At 36.1% G+C, this 23,840-nt stretch overlaps 2 protein-coding genes across 2 annotated transcripts; both read right to left on the reverse strand.

Moving 5' to 3' along the window:
- Positions 1-3,819: 3,819 nt before the first annotated feature.
- On the reverse strand, positions 3,820-9,751 carry LOC115435718 (solute carrier family 40 member 1). The gene is made up of 9 exons (XM_030158315.1): positions 9,483-9,751; positions 8,987-9,089; positions 8,823-8,890; positions 8,545-8,704; positions 8,129-8,244; positions 7,792-7,918; positions 7,358-7,612; positions 5,588-6,268; positions 3,820-5,363 (listed from the first exon to the last, which is right to left on the reverse strand). Exons 2-9 carry the CDS (start codon positions 9,084-9,086, stop codon positions 5,104-5,106), a joined length of 1,767 nt encoding a protein of 588 aa, XP_030014175.1. The 5' UTR covers positions 9,087-9,089; positions 9,483-9,751; the 3' UTR covers positions 3,820-5,103.
- A 687-nt stretch (positions 9,752-10,438) lies between these two features.
- Positions 10,439-20,006, reverse strand: LOC115435782 (sodium-dependent neutral amino acid transporter B(0)AT3-like). The gene is made up of 12 exons (XM_030158398.1): positions 19,820-20,006; positions 18,353-18,493; positions 18,101-18,238; positions 16,108-16,289; positions 15,035-15,145; positions 14,829-14,941; positions 14,623-14,751; positions 13,344-13,500; positions 13,048-13,252; positions 10,971-11,130; positions 10,724-10,886; positions 10,439-10,633 (listed from the first exon to the last, which is right to left on the reverse strand). Exons 1-12 carry the CDS (start codon positions 20,004-20,006, stop codon positions 10,439-10,441), a joined length of 1,881 nt encoding a protein of 626 aa, XP_030014258.1.
- Between the last annotated feature and the right edge of the window lie 3,834 nt (positions 20,007-23,840).

The following is a 23,840-nucleotide window of genomic DNA, read 5'->3' on the forward strand; positions in this document are numbered from 1 at the left end:
GTGATCCAACTAAATATTGAATGTATTTGATGTGTTATTTTTTTGGCTGGAGTGTGTATATTTAAGGAGCTTTAAAGGGTAAGACTTATACTATAACATGTGCAGCACAATATGAAACAATAAGTGTTTTTCTATTTTCACAATTATATATTGTCATATTGTTTAGTTCAATAGTTATATCCAAATAATAATTAGTCATTAGTTTATCTCCTCAAAGTAAAAATGTACCATGAAGTTTTCTAAAGCTCAAGGTTATGAAATCCAGGTTTTTCACCCAGCACATAGCCTACTTCAAATTTTCACAAAAGCAAACGTAGGACGAGAGCAAAAAAACTTTTATTCTATATTTATTTTTTTATAAGGTGTTACGATTTTAACCTCTAATGATGATGTATTTTTTATATAAACTGTATAAAAAGCTGTGCCAGTTGAAATGGTAGTTTTTACTAAAGATCACTGACTTTCCCTGACATTTCTAATTAGACTAAGCTTGAAATTTCCTGTAGGCACTGACAAACAGACCAGTGCGATCCTAGATGTACTGACCAGGGTAACACAAGGACATTAATTCTCAGTATGAACACTTTATCTATTATCACCGCGTCTTTTTTCCCACTGTCAGCATTGTGATGCTTGACTGAGTCCTTGCAAACCCATTCAATAGTGCTGCAGTTGCAAACTGCTGATACAGCAAAGCTGCAGAATGAGAGAAGGTCTCCGTCTTTAGATGCTGTTTTGCTTTCATGTGAAGTTGAACCCCTTCATTTCAAGGTCTGTTTTTGGGGAAAGTAACTGGAAAGATGCCACTGGCGTCATTATCAATATTTCTGTGAATATCAGACAATTTATAAAAAAAAAAACTTTTACAAAGTACTCTTTTGTAATAAACTGACATTAAACTATAAAACAAGAACCTTAAAAATCTTTTGTAGTGTACTAAGATCTGATGCAGACTTGATCTTGTTGTTTTTAATGTGGTTAAAGAGAAGCCAAAATACTGTTGTTATCTTTATGTTGTATGTTATTCTTAACCATTTCCATGTCAAAGTATCTAAGGAAATAATTAGCTCAAATATCTAAAAACAACCTATCCTTCCTTCCTCCTCCTTGAACGCTTCTTTGTGAGACAAAGCTTGAACATCTCAGGCTTTAATGTACACCCACTGACCCACTTTCTCAAGTAAATGAATTGCAAAGTGAGAATGCCTTAAGTCAGACTTGTGTGTGTTCGCTCTAACACTGCTATCTTGAACAAGGACTGCCATGACAACAACCACTGGGAGATACTGGTGCTGTGGGCCTGCAGCGCAAAAAGAGGAAAGGAGTGATGAAACTCTATTTAGCTTGTTACAATATAACCTTGAACAATACCCAACCATGTGCAATAATGCTCCACGTTCCATGAAAGAGAAAACAAAGCAGATAGATACAATGATGAATTTAGGCTTTCTGCATCAACCCCATACCTACCTTTGAACATGAAGATGTGTCTTCAGATCTGTCACTTCCGGCCTCCATCTGTGTTTATTTCCACTGTGGGGGCAGACGTGTAGATTGAACAAACTTTTAAGTTATTTAATAATGTACATGTGGCCATATGCACAAACCACAAACAATTTAGGTACCTGAAAATGTGTGCGAAATAGTGGTAAGCCTGATAAAATGTTTGCTTTTTTGCTTCTTTAAGTAAACTTAGTGAGAAAATTGTCTCCTCAGTCCACTGTAACGTTAGCAACGCTAATTAGCTCACTAGCTACCTGATATTCACACACGTAGTCATACACTACCACCTATGTGCTTCATAATAATGGTAAAAATTGTGAATGTTGGTTTAAAATTGTATAAATTAATGATAAACAATAATATGAATCAGATGACAGCTAGAAAAAGATCCCTACCGATTACTGTTGTAAAAAAAAAAAAAAAGCTAGCTAGTTAACGCACTCACTAGCATCGTTCTGTCCTTGTGCTTGAATTCGTGTTGATTGTTTCTATTCTTGTTTCTGCCATTGGGTGGAGCTGTTGAGCATTACGCTCATATCCACCACGTGTTGTGGGATCCCCTTTCCTCCATTTAGTGGTGGGTACATATTCATGACCTTCTGGGTTACTTTGTCCTGCTGTGACACTATACATAGGACATACTCGGTGTGGTCTGGTTTCACTGTAATGCTGTTTTTATGTTTTGGGATGAGCTTTGTTTGTCACCTGAGCTTGGCACAGCTTGACAGTTGCCTTGTTGAATTCAGCTATTGTGGCTTGGCACACATTTTCCTCCCAGCTGGAGATGAATATATTTCCAGGGAGGCATTCTGCTCATTTTCACCTTGGCCTTGGTTTAAACTCTGTGTGGCCTGTATAATTTACAAAATGGCAGCAAAAGACATGAGCCAACATAGATATCATACTGTGAATGCTTTTAATTTTATCCATTAAATTAGGTTCTTAAAAATGCTGCAGAAAAACTAGACTCCTGCAGCAGCACAGGGCAAATGTGAATGAATAACTGAATCACTTGTAGTTACTCATTTTCAAGTTCAGTACCTGTCAGGTTGGGAGAAAATCCACCTGCTTTTTCACTAGATTTTTCCTGACTACTTGTTTATTAGCCTACCCAGAGCTAACATTGTTAAGGTTATACTACCAGAGATTTTAATACAGGCACAGCCTTAATTAAATGTCATAAAACACAGGCTGCATGTTACACAGTGAGAGGGGTAGCAATTTCATCTTTATGCATTATAACTATGTTCATTAAATTTTATTAACACATATTTTTTGCCAAAATACAGTTCAGTTCATGGTGACAGTTTTGCACCCTGCAGATATTGTGGATGGCAGAATGAATTCCCTCCTGACACAATACTGGATATTTTTTATATGTCTCAAGATCCTTTGTTCTGGGGTATTTGGAAGATGTTGATTATGTATTGTATAGTTTCCAAGGCTTTTCTTTCCTAGTACAGTTAATACTTTATTTGTCATGCATGGTAGTGATTCACAGACGCACAGCTTGTATTGCACACATGCTTTAAATTCATGAATTTCCACCACAGTGCAATGGTTTTGACCACTCAATGTGACATTGACCTCTACTGGCCACAAGAAGCCATTACATTTACATCTGGCAGAATACTTAACTGTTCTTAGTTGCTTGGCTGAAATATCCCTCTGTGCTGTATTGTATATGCTCTGTAAGTGATAAATTCTCCTTGTGGTTGTCATAGTCCTCTTGTGTACACTTATAACAGTGAGTGCTGTCATCGCCCAACCACTGAGGCTTCCTGATTCAGTCTGTGTTGCTGAATTTTCAGCTGGTAGACATGTCTGCTTCAGGGTTCCTGGAGGACTTAGGTACTGTGGTTTTTTGTTGTTGCCATTAAAGAAAAATGATGACTATATAATTAGCATATTTACAAAATGTCTCAAAGAAATGTGAAACAAATGAGTTCACTAAGTTTTTGTTTCCTCAGCGTAGGTCCTGTGCAAAAATGTTCATGTGCTGCACCTGTGTTTTACAATTGTAAGGAAAACCCTGTACTGTGTAGTGTTCACACTTCAGCTTCAGGGTTAGTAAAGGCCTTTGTGAGCAGAATCTTTAATAAGCCTTTAAAGATTCTGTGATTGTGTTCATTATACATGCATTGTTAATGCAGTATGAAAGCGCAGAGCTGTCCTTTTTCTTGGACCATTTCCTTATATTAACTTGGAACAACAGTTGACCAAAGCAATAAATATTCATTATTCAGGTTAGACAATTTGAAGCAAAGTTTATCTTCATTCATCTTTATTATCATAATGTTCAGTCGGAAACACATAAGGACAACAGACAGTACAAAAAACTTCACAGGAAAATTCTACAAATATATTGAGATGTGGTGCTGGTTGTATGACAAAAGGTTATTTTTACTGTACATGAAGGAAAAATGAAAACATACAGTATCTAAGAATAATTCCCTAGTCATTCCCAACATTGTCCTTGTTCTTGGTTGAGGTAAGTTAATGTTCAGTTCATCAGAACTACAAAAGAATGAAGCAGTACTGCAAACAGCAGTGATACACGTTTGCTATCAACATACAACTAATTTTACCGATTTCAAACATGTCAAAAAAAAAAAAAAAGGAATTACATTCCTCTGATTTCTTTAAAACTATTACTATCACTCTTTATATGGGAAGGAAAGAAAGTTTGGAAACTATTTTATCTAAGTACACAAGCAACTAGAATAAAGTAGATTGTATGAAATAGAGTCTATTGTTTAACATATATGGCATTTGTTCATTGATAAAAGCTGACAGTTTTGCCTTCTAGAAAAAAAACATTAGATTTAATGTTGGAATAGATAAACCATGTGCCAGCTTCACATTTATAAAGAAAGGCAAATGTTTGCTTGATTCATCCACAGAGAAACAAACCAGGGGAAGGAAATATTTTGTCCTTTCACTTCTGTCCATTTAAAGGGGGCTGCCTCTTGTGTTCTTTTTAATCAAACAATCTCATGTCAAGTTCCCTTTATGTTCCTTTTTGGACATCCTGGAATATTTCCAAGTGGACGGATCAGTAACACCTATGCCACTTGTAAAAGTACTGTCTCATCTTGTTTATATTTGTGTTTACACCACAGCAACAGACATTTGCTGTGTTAAGAGCAGAACAAAACTCTCCATCCATCCATCCATCCATCCATCCATCTAAAACACTGTGTGAGATGACAGGCTAATTTGATGAAAGTCCTTCTAAATCCTACAAGGTTTACAAAGGCATGTGCTGGTGAATTAGCTGTTAACCTTTGTATCCTAGATTAGAATATCTCCCCTGGCGGTACCATTGCTGCATTTGTTGTGACCACCTCAGCTTATGTACACAAAGGGAGAGTGTCTCTCCCACTCTACTTCACCTGAGTTCTTGTTTGCTGCTGAAGGGAGCAACCGAGGTGGGACAGACACTAGCTGTGTTGTGCTGAAATGAATGACTAAGTCAGAAGTGGAGTGTTGCAATAATATTGCTGAAAGAACTGGAGGGAGACATTCATTTCACAGGTGCAGAGTGGAGTCGGTGCTGGTTAGCATCTCATGCCTGGATGTGTGGGCTGCTAACACTCCTTATGTGTCGAGGCGGTGTTTTCTTTTGGTTTTGTGCGCATACATGAAGTACATGGTGTGCCCAGTGGTGATGAACAATACAGAAATGATCACTAGGATGCCAAAGTGCTGTGGCTGTGGAGCAGAGATGACCATGATGAAGTGAAGTAGATCCATCAAGTAGTTCATAGAGCTTTGCACCCCATTTACCACACCTCTCTCTGACTCACAGATGTTCTCCTGTAACAGTTGGGTCACCGTCAGGTCAAAGGACCATAGACCTACAATGCAAACATCACACATATCAGTGGGGCTGTAAGTTGACGTGGACACTAAATCAACCATCTGATTCCTTCAGCTTTTGGACACACACAAAAATAGATGTTGTTGGTCAAATTCTGGACTGGCTGAACTGAATGGTACAGATATACATATACATATTCATAAATATGAATTTTCTGTTTGTGTACATATCACAAGTCACTTTCACACACTCCTTACTTACCAATACGTGCTGTGATGACACCCAAAAACAGCAGGATAATTGAAATGTATGATTCTGGCGCTGCACCAGAGGGCACATTGTCAAAAAGCACAGTGTTGTTGGTCCAATGGATGGAAGAGCGGTCAGGTAGCAGTGGTTGATTGCTACCTCCCCTCAGAGGATATGTGTGTTTTTGCCTCTGGCCAGCCATCCCCCCAAGCTCAGAGGAAGAGTTAGAGGTAATGTATGGCATTAGGAGGCTAAGATCCATAGGGCTGCCAGGTGCAAACACAGAACTAACACACAGCAACAAGCAGCCCAAGTGGAGGCAGCTGGAGATGATGCCTGTGTTGACCAGGCCATAGGTTTTCCTCAGTCTGGTGAACATCACGGTGCCCATCAGCCCCGTAATAGCCGATACACCCATCAGCAGACTTAACAGAGAGCCGCTTATGCCCTGAGTGTAGGCGTAGCCGGTAGTGATGCAGTCAAAGCCCAGCACTGTGGTGTAGAGGAAAGCCAGACCCATGCCTGCCAGAAAGACCGGCTGGCGATAGTAGGCCCTCCAGCCGTCTTTGCAGGTGCTTACAAGCCAGCGAAATCTCCGGAAACACAGAGGCAGGTTGGTGATTTCTTTCAGATGCAGATGAGTGTTGCAATTGCCTTCTGTCAGAGGATGAGGCTGTGTAGTATTATCTTCACCTGATCAGAAACAGGAATTTCATCATCACTTGTGTTCATTACGTAAAGGCAAAGACTACTTTTAGAATAGTGTTTATTCATAAGAGATTTTTAATCTCATCAAGTTTTTTCCAGTGAGATAAAAGGTTTATTAATAATAATAATAATAATGATAATAATAATAATAACAATAATAATAATAATGAGAAAGTAAGACTTTAAATGTATACATATATGTATATATATATATATATATATATATATATGTGTGTGTGTGTGTGTGTGTGTGTGTATATATATATATATATACACATATATACACACACACATATATACATATATATATATATATATGTATGTATATATTTATTTATTTATTTTTTTACAAATTGTTGGTTATTAGAGGAAAACAAAGCTAGTATTGTCTTCAATTCTTTTTTGTTGCTGTGTTGCATTATTCAGTGTAGTTCTTGCGTAGATTTTGTATTTTCTGAAAACAAAATTCTTATTTCACTGTTCCTTTTAGCTTTAGTCTTAGCTTCATGAACTATAATGACTAACAGCAATTTTTTCAATGTTACAAATGCACCTTAGGTCAACAAATGAAATCTCAAAGAAAATTTAACAAGCAGTCATTTAATTTCTAGTATATAATCTAGGACACAGTATTATGTGTACGGTCTACTTTTTAGACCCTCATTCCCTCAGGCTAGCAGCACATATTGGCCTAAGTCTGGCTGCCCCAATCATATTACAGCCATACAGTTAATAAATCAATAAATTATTTACTTCAGACATATAACAAACATAAAACAGCCACCAACAAAAGCCAATGCCTGAAGTAAATTTTCAACTTTCAACCAAAAACCAAAATTTTAATTATTATACAAAAGAAGTTCTTTGTACAATTTTAGTGTTGTTATGCATTCAAAAAGATAATGATGGTTAATGATGGATACTAGATACTGAATTTGTTTCTATTTGACCACTATTTCACTTACCTCAAACTTTGTAACATGAATGCTCAGTGCCAATTGTGGTGTGATTTTAATGCATGTATTTTTCCTAAAATGAGAATGAAAAGGGAAGTTGTAAAAAGTCTTTGCATACCTGCTGACCCTCTCCTTTCCACCCTCTGCAGATAAGCCTGATCTTCCTCCACCACTGGTGGTTTGACTGACAGAGCTGGGACGATGCGGTAGACCCGTGACAAGAAGAAAAACTCCACTATCAGAGACACAAGGTTCCACCCCAGGATGAAGCCACAGCCAACTACATTGGAGGCCAGGGTCATGACCTGGCCCACTGCTAGTGGGGCCAGGATGTTAGTCACCTGATCTATCCGCCTCATGGTTGCATTCATCCCTTTTTTCAGGATCAAAGACACAGAGGTTAATGCGTTTCCACAAGAAGAGTTTGAGCAAGAGCAGATCAAACACGGGCCGATAAAATGTACTACTTTATCATGTTGAACCAGTTGTAAACCCGTGATAAACAAGGGATACAAACCAATATATAAATCAACAGAGACTGAATCCCCTCACCAGCTAGATGACCCCGGTTGTAGCCAGTGATAACCACAATCCAATCCCTCTGAATGGCAATGGTCAGCGCTGTGCTTGCAAGGTTTGCCACATCTGCCAGGATGATCACCACCGTATAACAAACCACCTTGTGTAAGTTTTGTGATGCAACATGTTACTATGACAGCACAGAGTAGCCACAAGCTCAGAAGCAGAGACAACAGGGACACATGACATTGGAACAACAGCAGCAGTAACTCCTCTGTGAACTGACTATGGTAAGTATACTGTTAGCAGACCCACATTGTTTGAAGTTATGAAATGTTTTTTATCACCCAGATGTGCAGTGTCTACTCACAGTAAGCCATCCATCCCAGATCTGTTCAATCCAATGCTTATATGAGAACACCAACATGAGCACAATGCTACATACTGTCACTGAGATGTTCTGAATGAAAAGAGATGCATGTGCAACTAAAATAGGAGATAAAAAAACAATTTCAGAGACTTAAAACATGAAAACATGCAGAAAATAAATATTAACTTTAAAAGAATGTCAGTGGTTGTCAGCCTTGAGACTTGAGTCCTGCTGGGTTTGAGTTTAGCTATCAAAGCTGGGACTGATTTACACTTCAGGCACTGGGAAAATGTAATTTACCACCAAGTGTGACAGGAAACCAGCAGTCCTTTAGGCTCAAGATTGCAATCCACTGATCTGTATCACTGTTTTTTTGATATTCTGCATTAAATACATGTAAAATTGTTAGTGCATACCTTTGTTCCTGGGATTTCGATCAACCCAGTCTCCAATCAAAGCCCCAAGGAGAAGCACTGACCCAGCTACTACCAGTCCAAACACTGCAGTCAGCAGCAGATTACGGCCGTACAGCTCAATCAGGAACACAGAGATTGCAAAGTGCCACATGCGATCACCCTGTTAACATAATATGAAAGGTCATCCTCGTGTGTGACCTTTAACACACAGTTCACAGCAAAGCTACTACTTTTCAGTCATTTTGGTTTGGTTTGTGTATGTGAGGAATGCTTCTTACCCACATAGACAGTGCTCCACTGACATAGATGAGAAACTTGGGACCTTTGAGGTAGATAAGAGCTGAACCTTGTGAGGAAGTGTATGAAAATAGAATAAGCTCACATTTCATACGCTGGCAGACACATTGCATAAATTCTAGTTTGGGTTCAAAGCTGAGTTCACCTGGTATATTCTTGGCTTTTTTGGCTCTTGCATCCTTGATGTCAGACTCAAACTCAACCACAACCCCACTACACTGGGAGGCATCTGCTCGCTGGGACATTGCCTAGTATAAGGTCAAAAATACAATTGAACTTACCGCACTATACTCCTATAGTTTACGTCACAGCTTTTTATTCATGTATGCAGCTTCACATCACTTCAAAGTGTAGATTTCTTGTACCAAAGCAGGTTTATTGTTAATAACATTTCTCACGTCCTCTACAAGATGCTCACATATGAGCAGAATTTCAAAATGTATGAAAGACATAATTCATAGCTCACTGGAAGTCAGGTTAAGAAGCAAAAAAGAAGAAGCAGAAAGCATGTTTAACAATACATTTTTTGTGCCATTTATAGATTAGTTAAACAAACATTCGCAAGAAGCTTTAGATTGATCTATAAATGCAGTGTTAAACAGGCCATAATAAAAAAAACACGAGGCAGAGTCAACTCTCACCTTTGTTCTGATGTTACACTCAATCCTTGCGGTTGTCTTTTGATGATGTATCTTGTGCCATGTATCCTACATTGGGATGCTAGTGTTTCCTGAGAGCTGGAATTCAGGCTGTAGTAGTTTGAAAGGCTTAATAACATCACAGTGTTCAAGTGCACCATTGTATGAAATTGCCAGAAAAGCAGAACAGCCAGAGGGAAAACAAAGGCAGCCAGCATATTCCAAAGCACGTGATACCAGGGGGACAATATCACTGTCCACCCACACCACAAAAAAAAGGACAACTGTGTAACTCGTATGACTCAAAATACAGGCACATAACACATGGTCAATGAGCACATGCATACACCCTCACACACACACAAGCTTTTACACCTACATGCACCGTTGACATGCAAAATAAGTTTCATAAAGGACTCATGGTGCAACACTAGAGAGCAGAAAATAGACACCAAAATAAGAGGTGACGTACACTATCAAAGACAGATGATGCATAATGTTAACCAATGACTGATAGGATCATGATGGTGCAACAAATATCAGCTTATGCCATGTTACTCAAACACATTCCACCTCTAAAATGTTGTAGTGGCATCACACTTGAAGAAAGTTTTCCATCAGCTTCTAAGTAAGGTATTGTACTTTTAATCACATATTCACACAAATGTGACAAATCTCATTTTCTGCATCAATATAAATGAATTAAAGTGTTTACCACCAACTTTTAATAGTTGCTGTTACATTAATTACACTGAACTACTGATAATTTTATTCATAAAGTAGTTAGTAGTTTGTTAAATTAAAACATTTGATCTGGATCAGTAAAAAAAGTCATTTTTTTTACACATGAAAATGTACAGCGTAAGAGTAGTATATATATATATATATATATATATATATATATATATATATAAATAAAAGGCAGTATTGCACTTTTATGGAAGTTTCCATAGTGTCATTTACAGATCTCCAAAACTGATTTCCACTGCATATGGATTTTGGTTGTGCCTGTTCATGATGGTCTTCTTCAGGAATCTCCCAAAGTGGTAGAATGCCACTAGAGGAATGGAAACGACAGGAATGACGGACAGGAGCACGCAGATCACATAAACCCATTCAGGATAGTACAGAACATCAGCCAGGGGGAAGTGCACCTGTGAGGGTAATGGGGCGCAAAGTCATTTTTCCTTTCTTTATTGTTTGATTTAACAATTTTCACACTGTGATACTGATATCAGTCTTACATAATTGGGGTTCCAGGTGTTGTATGTCGGTCGTTTTTCAGCTTCAACCACAACATATGCAACAAAAACTGCAAAAAGCATGAAAGGGCTGATGAAGCGCCAAGTCGCCTGCCAGTAAATATTTGGTCTATGGCCTGACATCCATTCTATATCATCATTAAACCTGCGAATGCATGGACAAACACATAAATTATTCACATTCTCAGTATTATTGTGAGTGTAAAGATGACGGAGTTTTAAATATGACCTGTTTATTCCATAGATGTACACCACACTGATGATCTCGAAGAACGCTATGATAAGCAGAGGCATGGATCCAACATTGCTGTTGAAAATCTCCAGCCAGTAGTTTCCAGAGCTCAAAGTGAAGATAAGAGCCACAGTGAAGGAGGTGAGGCATATTAAGCCTGTGAGTGGAAAAACAGGAAATGCAGCAGTTATTATTTATTTATTTGTGCAATAGAATCATTCTGGGAATAATAATGTAATATATTCATATGTGAGTATTAATCACCCTGTGCGCTATAATTATTCTGTAAATATTCAACCATCCTGTGCAAAACATTTTTACATTTTTTATATTCTCAGTTTTTATCCTTATTTATCTTCATATTTGTACATAGAGCTAACTGCACTGTCTTATAGGCCTTTATCTTGTATGTATTTTGCACCTTATATTTTATCTATAATTACCTGTTTGCACTCAAAAAGGAGAAGCTCTCCAATCTTGTACATTCAGTATAATGACAATAAAGGGTGTTCTATTCTATTTTTGTTACCATGAGAAGGAATTTTCCCAATTAAATTTGCCTCTAGATCCACTGTAATACCATGCTTCTAATGTCTCCTACAGTGTCAGGATTAGAAAATGGAGGAAAAAAAAACCCACTAGATTATGAAAATATATACCCTTCTTCTGCAGCTCTCTCCCTTCTCTCCAAAAAGATTAGACATAAATATAGATGAAAAGGGGAAATATAACTGCTTTTTCAGTCTTCTGTGATGAATTAGAATTTCGTAGTTATACCTGTCTGTTACATATTTAACAGCACAAATAAACCCACTGTTTCTGTCAGCGCAGATTTTCTACAACCTGTAAACAATACCAAGAAAACATGCACACTTCTTTCTTCGTGTCAGATCAGTTGAATTGCAATATCTTGAATATTGCCCATGCATGGAGACTTTAAGAAGTTGATATTGATATTTTCATCTCCCATTGTAGAAGATGGTATTTGTGTATATCAAATGCAAAGGGAAGGCAAGGTCGAGATCATATCTTATAACAGAAAAAAAACATGGCAAGATCTTATTAAGGCAAAATGCCCAGATACAGTCACAGAAAAAATCATTAGACCACCCCTTTGTTTTCTTCAATTTCTTGTTCATTTTAATACCTGGTACAACTAAAAGTACATTTGTTTGGACAAATATAATGATAACAACAAAACATTGCTCATAAGAGGTTAATTTCAGAGCCGATATCTAGCCATTTTCCATGTTTTCTTGATAACCAAAATCACTTTAGTTCTTACATCAATATCTATGGCATTGTAGTGACAAAAACAGTGCTTTTAGGCATTTAATGTTTTCTTTTCTGTTGGTTTTAGTCACATGATACACACAAGAGTTAGTCCTTGATTGCATAACCATTGTTTTTGATGACTTTTAATGGTTTAATAATTTTTTCCGCAATTGTATAACTGTTTTTGTAACCTTGCAAGGACCTACAGAACTCTTAATTTATCCTTACTTCTTTGCTTTAGTTTCACTGTACTTTCTTTGATCTCTACTTAAAAAGCCTTTAACCCTCAAAGACTTTAAACAGTCACTCGCAACCAATAGCATCTACTGATCTAAAATATTCAATAACTTTTGAGCCACTTATCCAGTCAACACATTTAGATAATTCATGTACAATATGAGTTCTCAGATCAGATATGTCATCAGATTTGACCCATTTGGACATTCAGAGGTTCTGTTGTGAACATGCAAATGCATTTTCTACAACGTTGATTCACCAGTAAAATTCCTGTATTTATGAGCCTGTGACATATGACAGCGGTTGACAGATGCTTGTTTAATTTTATTTCATTCACTGATATGTTTTGCTTCAGTTTTTTTCTGTTTTTAATATTTTTGTGAACATCTACATGGTCAGTAAACTAAATACAGGAAAATACCAGAGGATTATATAGGATAAAATGGCATAAATTGTTTTAGATTTTTAAATGTACTATTCTATTTCATTTATGTTTTTTAATCGTTCTTTTTGTCTTCTGTTCTACTAGATGCTGTTTTTGTTTATGTAAAGCACATAATACCTGTAAAAATCTCTTTAGGAAGCCAGGGTGGAACCATGTGCAGGTCTAGCAGAGGAGTGAGAACCCCCTCCAGATTTCCAAACATGGATGACAGGCCCAGGCTGAAGAGCATGACAAAGAAAAGCACCGACCACACCTGGGACCCTGGCATTTTAATCACAGCCTCAGTGAACACAATGAAGGCCAGTCCGGTTCCAGAGGCGCTCTACAGGTACGATATGAAATGAGATCTCATGTAGCACTTCACAAAATACATTTAAATCAGACCTATTAGAATATAAAAATAGGTACCGTACCTGATCAAGGAAAGTCTGCAGGTCACAGGTCTTTAGATTGAGACTTTCAACTTCCATGGGATTAGTTGCATTAAGATGATTCAACCACTCATCATAGTTTTCAAGAGTTATGTTTTCATCACCGATGTTAAAGGCATTTGTCAATTTTAATATGTTTCTGTAATGAATTTAATATGTTAATACTGTAACATTATGCACCACGAATTATAATAATAAATTGTTTAAAATACCTGTTTAAGCTTATACATATTTTTTTTCTGGTAATATATTAGGGGGCTTCTATGAAACTGGTCCCTAAAAACACGACAGAGGGGCTAAAAATTCAAATCAGATGTAGACTAATGTTATGAAGCAAGTTTGGAAGCACTTTGGGTCTATTTTAAAAATGAATACTTAGATAATAAGTATTAATACTGAGATAAAAGAGAAACTATTTTTCAAATAAAACCCATTTTTATATTATTTTACATTATATTTAATACAAAAATCTGTATGTAACACGGTCAAAAGGACACGAAAATGTTGCTATTATACTATTTTTTTTTTTAAATATGTTTTTATTCTCTCACAGGTACATTTTGGGAATTGAACTAATTATGCAAGACAGAGTGTTTCACAAAAATGACCACTGTTGCAAAATAATTCATGATTTCTATGTGTTTAAATGGGCAGCTTCCGCATGTAACGTGAGTGGACACTATGGGTTACACACGAAACCTAGAATGAGACTGCCAGTTCATGAAAAACTTGCATGTCTGGATTAGAAAAACCACTAGGATCCTCAAATTTAACACAGTGTTTTTATTTATAGTGGTATATAAGACCATTTCAAGCCATGTTTTCCAGATCAAATGCACTGACACCTAGGTAGCTTTTCATGTCCCAATTTTGGTCCAATTTTTGGCCCCAATATTTTATTAAAAATTCATTAATTATGGGATTGCTCACAGCAAGAGTATAATTTTTTTGGATTTATCTGAGGTCATCGTTAGGTACATCCTGGGGGGAAATATGTCTAAATTTCTCTTTTATTATTGGGTCTAAAAAGCTGGTAAAGTGCCAGATAACAAAATGCACCCAGTTTCATAGAAGCACCCATTTTTCAGTTTCAGTTTTGATCTTTACTGAATTGGTTTGATTAGAACAGTCAATCTGGCACCTTATAATTAAATAATCATGAATAATAAACCATCAGCTGCACATCTGCTAATGATACTACTGTATTATCATGGAGTTATACTGTTCTATAGCACATAATAATTATCTCAGTGGTACATACATGTTTCGACAGGTGTTGTAGTTTTCATTTGCTTTAAATCCAAGAATGGCAAAAATAGGAATTGAAGCATATAATGATGTAAGGCTGTTCACACAACCAACAATTAGGGCATCTCTCTCACAGTTATTCCTGTAAAGATAATAATTGCCTGAGTGTTTTTATCATCATGTTTTATGAGTGGGTAAAAATGATGAAGCCGTTCTTACTTCTGTGGATTGTAACTGGAAAAAGCAATGAGTCCTCCAAAAGCCAAAGACAGGGAGAAAAAGATTTGAGTGGCAGCATCCAACCAGACCTTAGGATTTTTCAGGGTTTCCCACTGTGAGGGGTACATTTATTTTAGCTACAGCAGATGTGAGATGTTGCACAATTTCACAGTGTGAAATCAAAACTGTGTATGTAATAAACTTACATTTGGAGTGAAGAGATAAACTAAACCATCTGCTGCTCCAGATAGAGTCAACGCTCTGATCAAGAAGATGGTTAACACCAGATACGGAAAGGTAGCTGTGACATAAATAGCCTGTTGGAAAAAAAAAAAAATATCATGATTAACAATTTATATACCCTCACAACTGACATTTCACATGTTAGTTTGGCTGACTGTTAGTGCAAGCTTTAAGCATGATAGATTTTTATCTCCACTCAACAGTATTGAAATGTTTTTACTTATACAGAATAATCCATTGTTATTAACCCATAAAGACCCAAACATCCACCACTGACCAAAACCATCTACTGATCTAAAATGTTTAATACCTGTTGATCCACTAATCCTACCAATACATGTAAATAATTGGTGTAAAATACAGTTTGTCATCTTTTCATGGTCATCAGATATGACACATTTGGACGTTCAGAGGCTGTGTGGTTACCGTGGAAAAATCATCATTTTCTATAACATTGATTCACCAGTAAAACCCATGGAATTTAGTAAATGACAGTGGATGGAGACACTTGTTTTATATTTATTTAATGATATATTTTACTAGAAAAAGTCACTTTGTATTCAGTTTTTTCTGTTTTTGATACAGTAACCATCAACTTTGATCTGAGCTTTTATGAACATCTATATGATCAATATGTTAAATTTTTGGGAAAATACCTGATTTTCACAGGAAAAATGCAGAATACAGAGAATTATTTTATAATAAATGGCGATAAATCACTTAGGAAATGTTAAATATAAAGAAAAAAAAAATCATTTGGGAGCTGCCACAAAAGTAGCACTGGGTCTTTATGGGTTAAAATATGTAAGAACCTTATTAAACACAAACATTAATGATCTCATTTTAACCTTAGAGGCTAATAAGACTGATGTATTTCTGTTCAACGTAATAGAACAACTTTAATTTGTGATTTCATTGATTTTGAATTTAGTGAGTCAAATGGTTCCTGCATTTATCACAAATCAATGTGATCTGGTTTGAATGTATAACACATATAAGAATTAGAAGACTTTTAGTTGTTCATTAAAAGTATTACCTTTCCAATTGTCTCAATTCCTCGAATGAAGCAGATGTACACAAGACACCAGGCAGTTGCAAGACACAACACCAGCCACCACTCTATAGACCCACTGGTCTCAATGTTTGGTGATATGTTCAGTGTTGTACGATACCAAAAGTAGTTCACAGGTGAACTCTCCTCACATTCAGTCACATATCCTGTGTCAAAAAGATGAGAAAGATCACAGTTAATTAATAGGTCTGTCTGTGATTTAAGCATTTATTAACACCATATCAAGAAAAGTGTTGTTTTCTGCTGTTCTGTTTTCTGTGAATATTATAACCTGAGCTCTTTTTCAGTAACTTAGTGCTGACCTGTTCTTTTTAATGGACTGTATATGGGTGCTTCTATGAAACTGGTCCCTAAAAACAGGACAGAGGGGCTAAAAATTCAAACCAGACATAGACTAATGTTATGGAGCAAGTTTGGAAGCACTTTGGGTCTATTTTAAAAATAAATATTTACTGAGATAAAAGAGAAACTATCTTTCAGATAGAACACATTTTTATATAATTTTATCTTATTATACAAAAATCTGCATGTCACACGGTAAAAAGGACACGAAAGTTATGCGCTACTATTTTTTTTAATATCTTTTTAGTCTCTCACAGGTGTATTTTGGGAATCGAGCTAATCATGCAAGGCAGCGTGTTTCACAAAAACGACTGCTGTTGCAGAATCACTTGCAATTTATATGTGTTTACATTGGCAGGTTCTGCATGTAACGCAAGTGGACACGATGGGTTACACACAAAACCTGGAATGAGACTGTAGATTCAGGAAAAACCCACATGTCTGGATTAGAAAAACCAATAGGATCAACAAATTTAACACAGTGTCTTTATTGATAACAGTATATAAGACCATTTACAGCCATGTTTTCCAGATCAAATGCACTGACACCTAGGTAGCTTTTCATGTCCCAGTTTTGGTCCTATTTTTGGCCCCTATATTTAATTTAAAATTCATTAATTTTAAAATGGCTCAGAGCAAGAGTATAATTGTTTTGCATTTATCTGAGGTCATCATTAGGTACATCCTGGGGGGAAATATGTCTAAATTTCTCTTTTATTATTGGGTCTAAAAAAGCTGGCAAAGTGCCAGGTACCAAAATGAACCCAGTTTCATAGATGCACCCATATATTAGTTATATAAAATTGGGGTAGGACGATGTAAACTTGGCTTCTTCCTACTCCATTTCAGACATTAACTGTTGTTGAGGATCGGAGCCACGATGAGGTAGTAGTGCATTGTGTTCTTTGGTTGGTTTATTGCCTTCAATATTCTGGAGTGTTCTGTTTAAAACTGTAGTTTCTCTTTGCCTTTTGTTCATCTTTGTAATTTGTTCCTACTTACGTTCAAAACAAGGTGATAACAGTTTTGGATTTTTCATTGTAGTTTAGTTTTATTTAGTTTTGACTTTTTTTTCCTCTAATTCAGTTAGTTTGAATTAGTTTTTAGAGCAGGTTTGCTAGTTTTTATTAGTTTTTTTTTTTTTTCTAAATGCTTAGTTTTAGTTTAGTTTTAGTTTTTTCATATCTTTTATCTTTCTCACCGTCATATTCAAATAAATTCCCGTGCAGGACTCTGCTGTTTTCTCCCAACTTTAGTTTCTATGTTGTTAGGATGAGAAGACGACTCAAGTGACAAGTAATGAGAAGTGTCGGACCGTGAAGTGTCGTATGGTGCCACCAGCTAAAATTGGTCAAGTGAAATAAATCGATTTCATATCAATCCCACATTGACAAAGACGAAAACGAAGGGAATTTTATCAATAGTTTTTATACGTTTTAGTTAGTTTTTTAAGCACACAATACCGTTTCAGTTAGTTATCGTTTTTTTCTATTAATTGTAGTTTTTATTTATTTCAGAAAACGAAAATATTTTTTCAATTCTAGTTTTCGGCATTTCGTTAGTTTTCGTTAATGATAATAACCTTGGTTCAAAATGAAGTTCATCATGTAAATACCTGTAAGGTTTGCGTTTACTGGGCAGTCCCGCCATGGAAGAGGGTTTTGAAAGGAATGGAAGAAGTACCAGAGGATCCAGGCCAGGATCATGTTGTAGAACAGACCAACCAGAAAGGATACAAGTAAGGAAGCCACACCTGTGTGTAGACAAAATAATCCAGCATAGAGAACAGTGATGTTTGGTTTTATCTTTGACTCTACATCCCCCTGGTTCAATAACTTCCCTCACAGTGGGATATAAAATTTTTTACCTAAACCTCCCATGTAGGGGGTAATAGAATTCCACACACCAACACTTCCCATGCGGAGCCGTTGCCCGATGGCCAGCTCCATGTGCAGCAGAGGAAGACCCTCCAGCACCAAAGCAATGCAATAAGGAATCAAAAAAGCCCCTGGAATAAAACACAAGATGAGTCAAAGAAATCTGACACAACCTTTTCAGTGGCAGCTGGCCTCCTTTAATAAACCTGTTGACATTGTATATAGTTGAAGGTCATTTACTTTATGCACACTGGGCATTTTTTATCAACTTTTGGAGCTTTATCAGCTCATTCATTCATTCATCCCAGTCTACAATATTTATTTTAATGCCAGACATACTGTGTTTACTCATCATCTGACTATCGGGCATAATATCAGGCAATATATCAAATGTATCCTTGGCGCTTTCTTACCTTTGTTGGTATGTGCTTGTCATTGTTTACTGTGTTTGTATGTGTCACTTCCATTACCATTGTTAGTATGTGATTATTGTTGAAATTTATTGTATTATAAGTTATGCAGACTATCAATTAGATAGTTACTATGTGAAATAATACATCAGCTTTCCTAACCTGTTTACTACCTGCTGTTTACATTATTAGGACTCTAAATAGATGAAAATGTAATATTAAGGAAGCAAAAGTAATGTGTTATGTTGTATAAATGACAGGTGGGGGTGGAATTTAATAAGTTTTCTTCTTCCTACTCCTTTTTGAGCAATACTTATTGAATTTATTTTGTCATTACTAGTGTGCATGGCAATTGCTATATTGTCTTGATTACCTCTGTTTATTAATGTATTGGCTCTGCTATTAGTTCTTTGTACACATAAAAATTTTGCTTTTTTTCTTCTGCTCAAAAACAATGAATGAATAAATGTATATTGTAATGCATTCTGTGTGGGACCTAGTAAATGATAGTCATCAACATCAAGAACAAATTATCATGGAATATTTCAATAGTATTAATATTGCAATGTAATATTACAAATGATTTTTTCATATCAATAATCTGCTGCATGCAATATAAACCAGTCTTCAATTGGATGAAAATATTTTGATATTTTTTTCTGTTCTTGTTTTTTCTCAATTTTAATCACATTAAAGCTTTCTCTTTTAACATCGTTTGTGAAAATCAAGTAACCTGTAATAACACTTCTGATCTAACATTTTTCTCACTTTATCATGAAAAAAAAAACCCCAGAAAACTGGAAAAAAGAAAAGTACAGTTGAATTGGATATGTGAATAGTCACATAAAAAGGTTTATTAAAGTAGTTGTAAATTGAAATCATATCAGTTGTTCTATGACACTTAGCAGAGTTTTAAAGCTCAGACAAAACAGCTACAGAATACCAATAACACATTTTCATAATTAATTCTGATTTCCAGCCTTTCACTCAAATTGTTTTTAAAGATTTTTCCATTTTGATCTCTGTCACTAGTATTTTAGCTCTTACCTCCACCATATGTTTGGCACAAATATGGAAATCTCCACACATTACCAAGGCCCACAGCAAATCCTATGCATGTTAGCAAATATTGAACTTTATTGTCCCACTTTGGTCTTTCGATGATCTCTTTTGGTCCATTCGCCTCCATCTGCTCTGTGTTTCCAGCTTTCATTGTTTGTTCATCTTTTGACATTTTGGTGTAATTTTTGCAGTAAAGGAAAGTCTGGGCTTTATCCGTCTGCTCTGTCTGAAGTGAAAGGAGTGACTTAGTGACCTGAGTCCAGAGGCCGGTGTTCACTTTATCTGTCTTATGTTTCTGTTGACTCTGGAAGCTGTGGGAACAATTTGGTTGGTTTGCTTAAAGAAAACCCTTTGTATTAAGCGCCATGATATGATGTTGATAATACAGGCAATAACGCAAATAAGGAACCCACGGAACAAAACTGCGATATGAGGCACTTTTCCATTTGTTATGCCACACTGTTTACATAAATGTTATTTGCACAAAGTCTGAGTTATTTCAGTCAACAGTAAAAACAGATCACCAGTTACACTGTTATTGAGAAGTGACATGAAGTACTCTGATCTTTTACATAAGTAGCAATACTGCGGTATCAGAATGCAAGTAAATGTTAAACGGAAAAAATAATCTGTCATTCTCATCATTAAGGACTCATGATCTCTCCACCCAGTGCACTATCATGTATGGGATGATGATCGCAAAAAGGCTCATTTTAAGCCTTTGGAAATCTGAGACTGTGCCTCTTTTCAAAACATGGTTGACAGACCTGACCTCTGTGCTTCACATGGAGAAGATCAGATACAACAGGAGTAATAATCAAATGACATTTGATAAGATTTGGCAGCCTTTTTAGGACCATAAGGCTCAAACCAATGAAGACCTTGGCCAGGGAAGTGGTTCATAACATGCCACTCACCTTTGTTTTTTTGTAGGAATCTATGTGGAATCCAGCCAGTTTACTAGTGATGCAACATCATGTACCTGATCATCTTGAGTTGTACGCCCTATTTTACTTTACTTTAATTTTTTTTTCTTTCTTCTTCCTTGTCTTCTTTCTTTCTTTCTTTCTTTCTTTCTTTCATATTTATTAATTTCTTTTCTCCTTTGTATTTCTGTAAGCTACTTGGCTGTTTTGAAAAACAATAAAAATAGTGAAAAAAAAAAGTTTAAAAAAAAAAGGAAATGCTGAAAAGTCAATTTCTGAGTAATATAAATGGTTTTACTGGATTATAATCACTGGTAACATTTGTCTGTCTGTTATATTGCAGTTGGTAATGGTGGGGCTCATTCTTCTTCTTCTTCCTATAATAATAATAATAATAATAATAATAATAATTATTATTATTATTATTATTATTATTATTTATTTTATTTTCCTCAAATTTCCACTTAAATGTAGTACTATTGTTTTCACTATTGTTGTGCAAGGGAAGCCATATATAGATGTCATCAAAATTGCTGCTGCTTTGCATTCCTTCTCTGTGTTTTAATGGACAAAGATGGTAATGGGATTCTAATATTGCTTTCTGAGAACCAGAAAAGTAAAACCATAAAAACTGAGTGGGAAGATGCAGAAAATATTTTCATTCACTCTAAGATATTCCTCTTGTGTGAACAATCTGAATTCTCTTAATTTGCCATGTTTTTCAAGGACTGATATGTGTATTTTATTAGATTTTTTTTTTTCCACTGCAACCCGTCAATGTCACAACAGTGACCCCAGCTGGACAGTAATGCACCATCACTGCATCAGGACTCAGTTATCTTTCCTCTCAATGTACAAAAGTGTTAAACCAAATAACTGTACACCAGCTAAACTAGTATCAATAGATATTATAAAACCAATAATGTGTTCGCCTCAAGTGTGCTTTAGTGTATAGTATTTAGTGTATAGTATATTGTAAATATGCAGCACTACTCCAAGGTGTAGGTTTCTGTAGCTCACTTTGTTTCAGTTCTTGTACGTTTAAATACACTGATGAGTATTTCATTAAGATTATATACAGGGTTCACGCCAATAACAGATATTTATGACCTGCAGGACTTTTTGTAACAATAACAATGCAAAGACCAGTATTTTAGATAGCATATTGTATCAAGTAATTAAATCAATTAGTCACATGTAAGGTATTTCAGACATTTTGAAACCATTTTGAAGAGGGTCATTTTCGACCATCGGTACAAAAAATCGTAAGGGCGCGGTATGAAAAAAAAAAACGCGATTTTGGTCGAAAATTTTTTTTGCTTTAAAATACGTCTAAAAAATCCCAAAGGCATCAATTAGTCACATGTGAGGTATTTCAGACTGTTTGAAACCATTTTTCAGGGGGTCATTTTTTTCTTCCGGTGTGAAAAATCGTAAGGGCGCGATATGAAAAAAAAAAGGCGATTTTGGTCCAAAATTTTCTTTGCTTAAAAATACTTCTAAACAATCCCAAAGGAATTTATTAGTCACATGTGAGGTATTTCAGACATTTTGAAACCATTTTGAAGAGGGTCATTTTCTACCACCGGTAATAAAAATCGTAAGGGCGCGGTATGGAAAACAATGAGATTTTGGTGCAAAATGGAGCACAAGCTTTAAAGCCCTCATAGAGAGACGATGCTCAAGTCCCGCAGACAGGTTGTTTTACTTACAAAAGTATGTCAGTGGGGAGGCAAGGTCTACTCTGGAAGGAAGCTTCTACAGAAAGGATGGAGAGGCCTACAAACAAGCATGGGAAAAACTAAATGCCAGGTATGGTCACTCCTTTGTGGTGCAACGTGCCTACAGGGACAAGCTTAACAAATGGCCAAAAATTGGTTCAAAAGAGTATGTTAAGCTAAGAGAGTTTACTGATTTCCTTCAAACATGCAGTGACGCCATGCCTCACATCAATGGTCTTCAGGTCCTGAATGACTGTGAAGAGAATCAGAAATTGCTTGTCAAACTCCCTGATTGGGTTACAACTAGATGGAATCGCTATGTCACAGAACAATTAGATCAAGCCAAAGACTTTCCAAGCTTTAAAGAGTTTGCTTCATTCATTTCAAAGGAAGCCCGCATAGCGTACAATCCAGTGTCTTCACTGCATGCATTAAAGCCCTCTGAGGAAAAATCCTTTAGAGAAATAAAGAGACCAAAAGCTAACACCTTTGCTATCAACATGAAAACCTCAGATGCAAGCCAAACAAACAAATCCATCGATTTTGATGACAAGTCAAAAGATTCAAACAAACTAAAGAAATTCAGCACAGCAACACATAATACAAACTTAGTTAAGTGTGCGTTTTGTGGAGAAAACCACTCCATACATAAATGTCAAAGATTTATGGAAAAATCCTTGGAAGAGAGGAGGAAGTTTGTTCAAGATAGTAAACTGTGCTTTGCATGTCTGAGAAAAGGACATAATTCCAAAGACTGTAGAAATAAAGCCATGTGTAGCATATGCAAAAGGCACCATCCAACTCCACTGAATGAAGACCGTCCGCCTGCAGATAAGTCTTCACAAAGTGTCCCACCAAATGGAGAAAATACCTCCTCATTATCATGTTGTGTCACTGGAGACGATGGTGGGAGTACATCAATGATTGTTCCAGTGTGGCTCTCATCACCTAACTCCCCACATTCTGAAATCCTGGTGTACGCCCTATTGGACACTCAAAGTAGTCACACATTTATTGACAAAGAGCTATGTGAAAAACTAAAGGCAGTGATGGAGCCAGTTAAGCTACAGCTCTCCACAATGATGGCAAAGGAAACCATTTTTCAGGTGGCCATTTTTTTACTATCGGTATTAAAAATCGTAAGGGCGTGAAATGAAAAAAAAAAACGCTATTTTGGTCCAAAATTTTTTATGCTTAAAAATACTTCTAAACAATCCCAAAAGCATCAATTAGTCACATGTGACGTATTTCAGATGTTTTGAAATCATTTTTCAGGGAGCCATTTTTTTACTACCGGTATTAAAAATCGTAAGGGCGCGATATGAAAAAAAAAAACGCGATTTTGGTCCAAAATTTTTT

This window comes from Sphaeramia orbicularis, chromosome 16 (genome assembly GCF_902148855.1).
Source record: "Sphaeramia orbicularis chromosome 16, fSphaOr1.1, whole genome shotgun sequence".
Taxonomy (NCBI): domain Eukaryota; kingdom Metazoa; phylum Chordata; class Actinopteri; order Kurtiformes; family Apogonidae; genus Sphaeramia; species Sphaeramia orbicularis.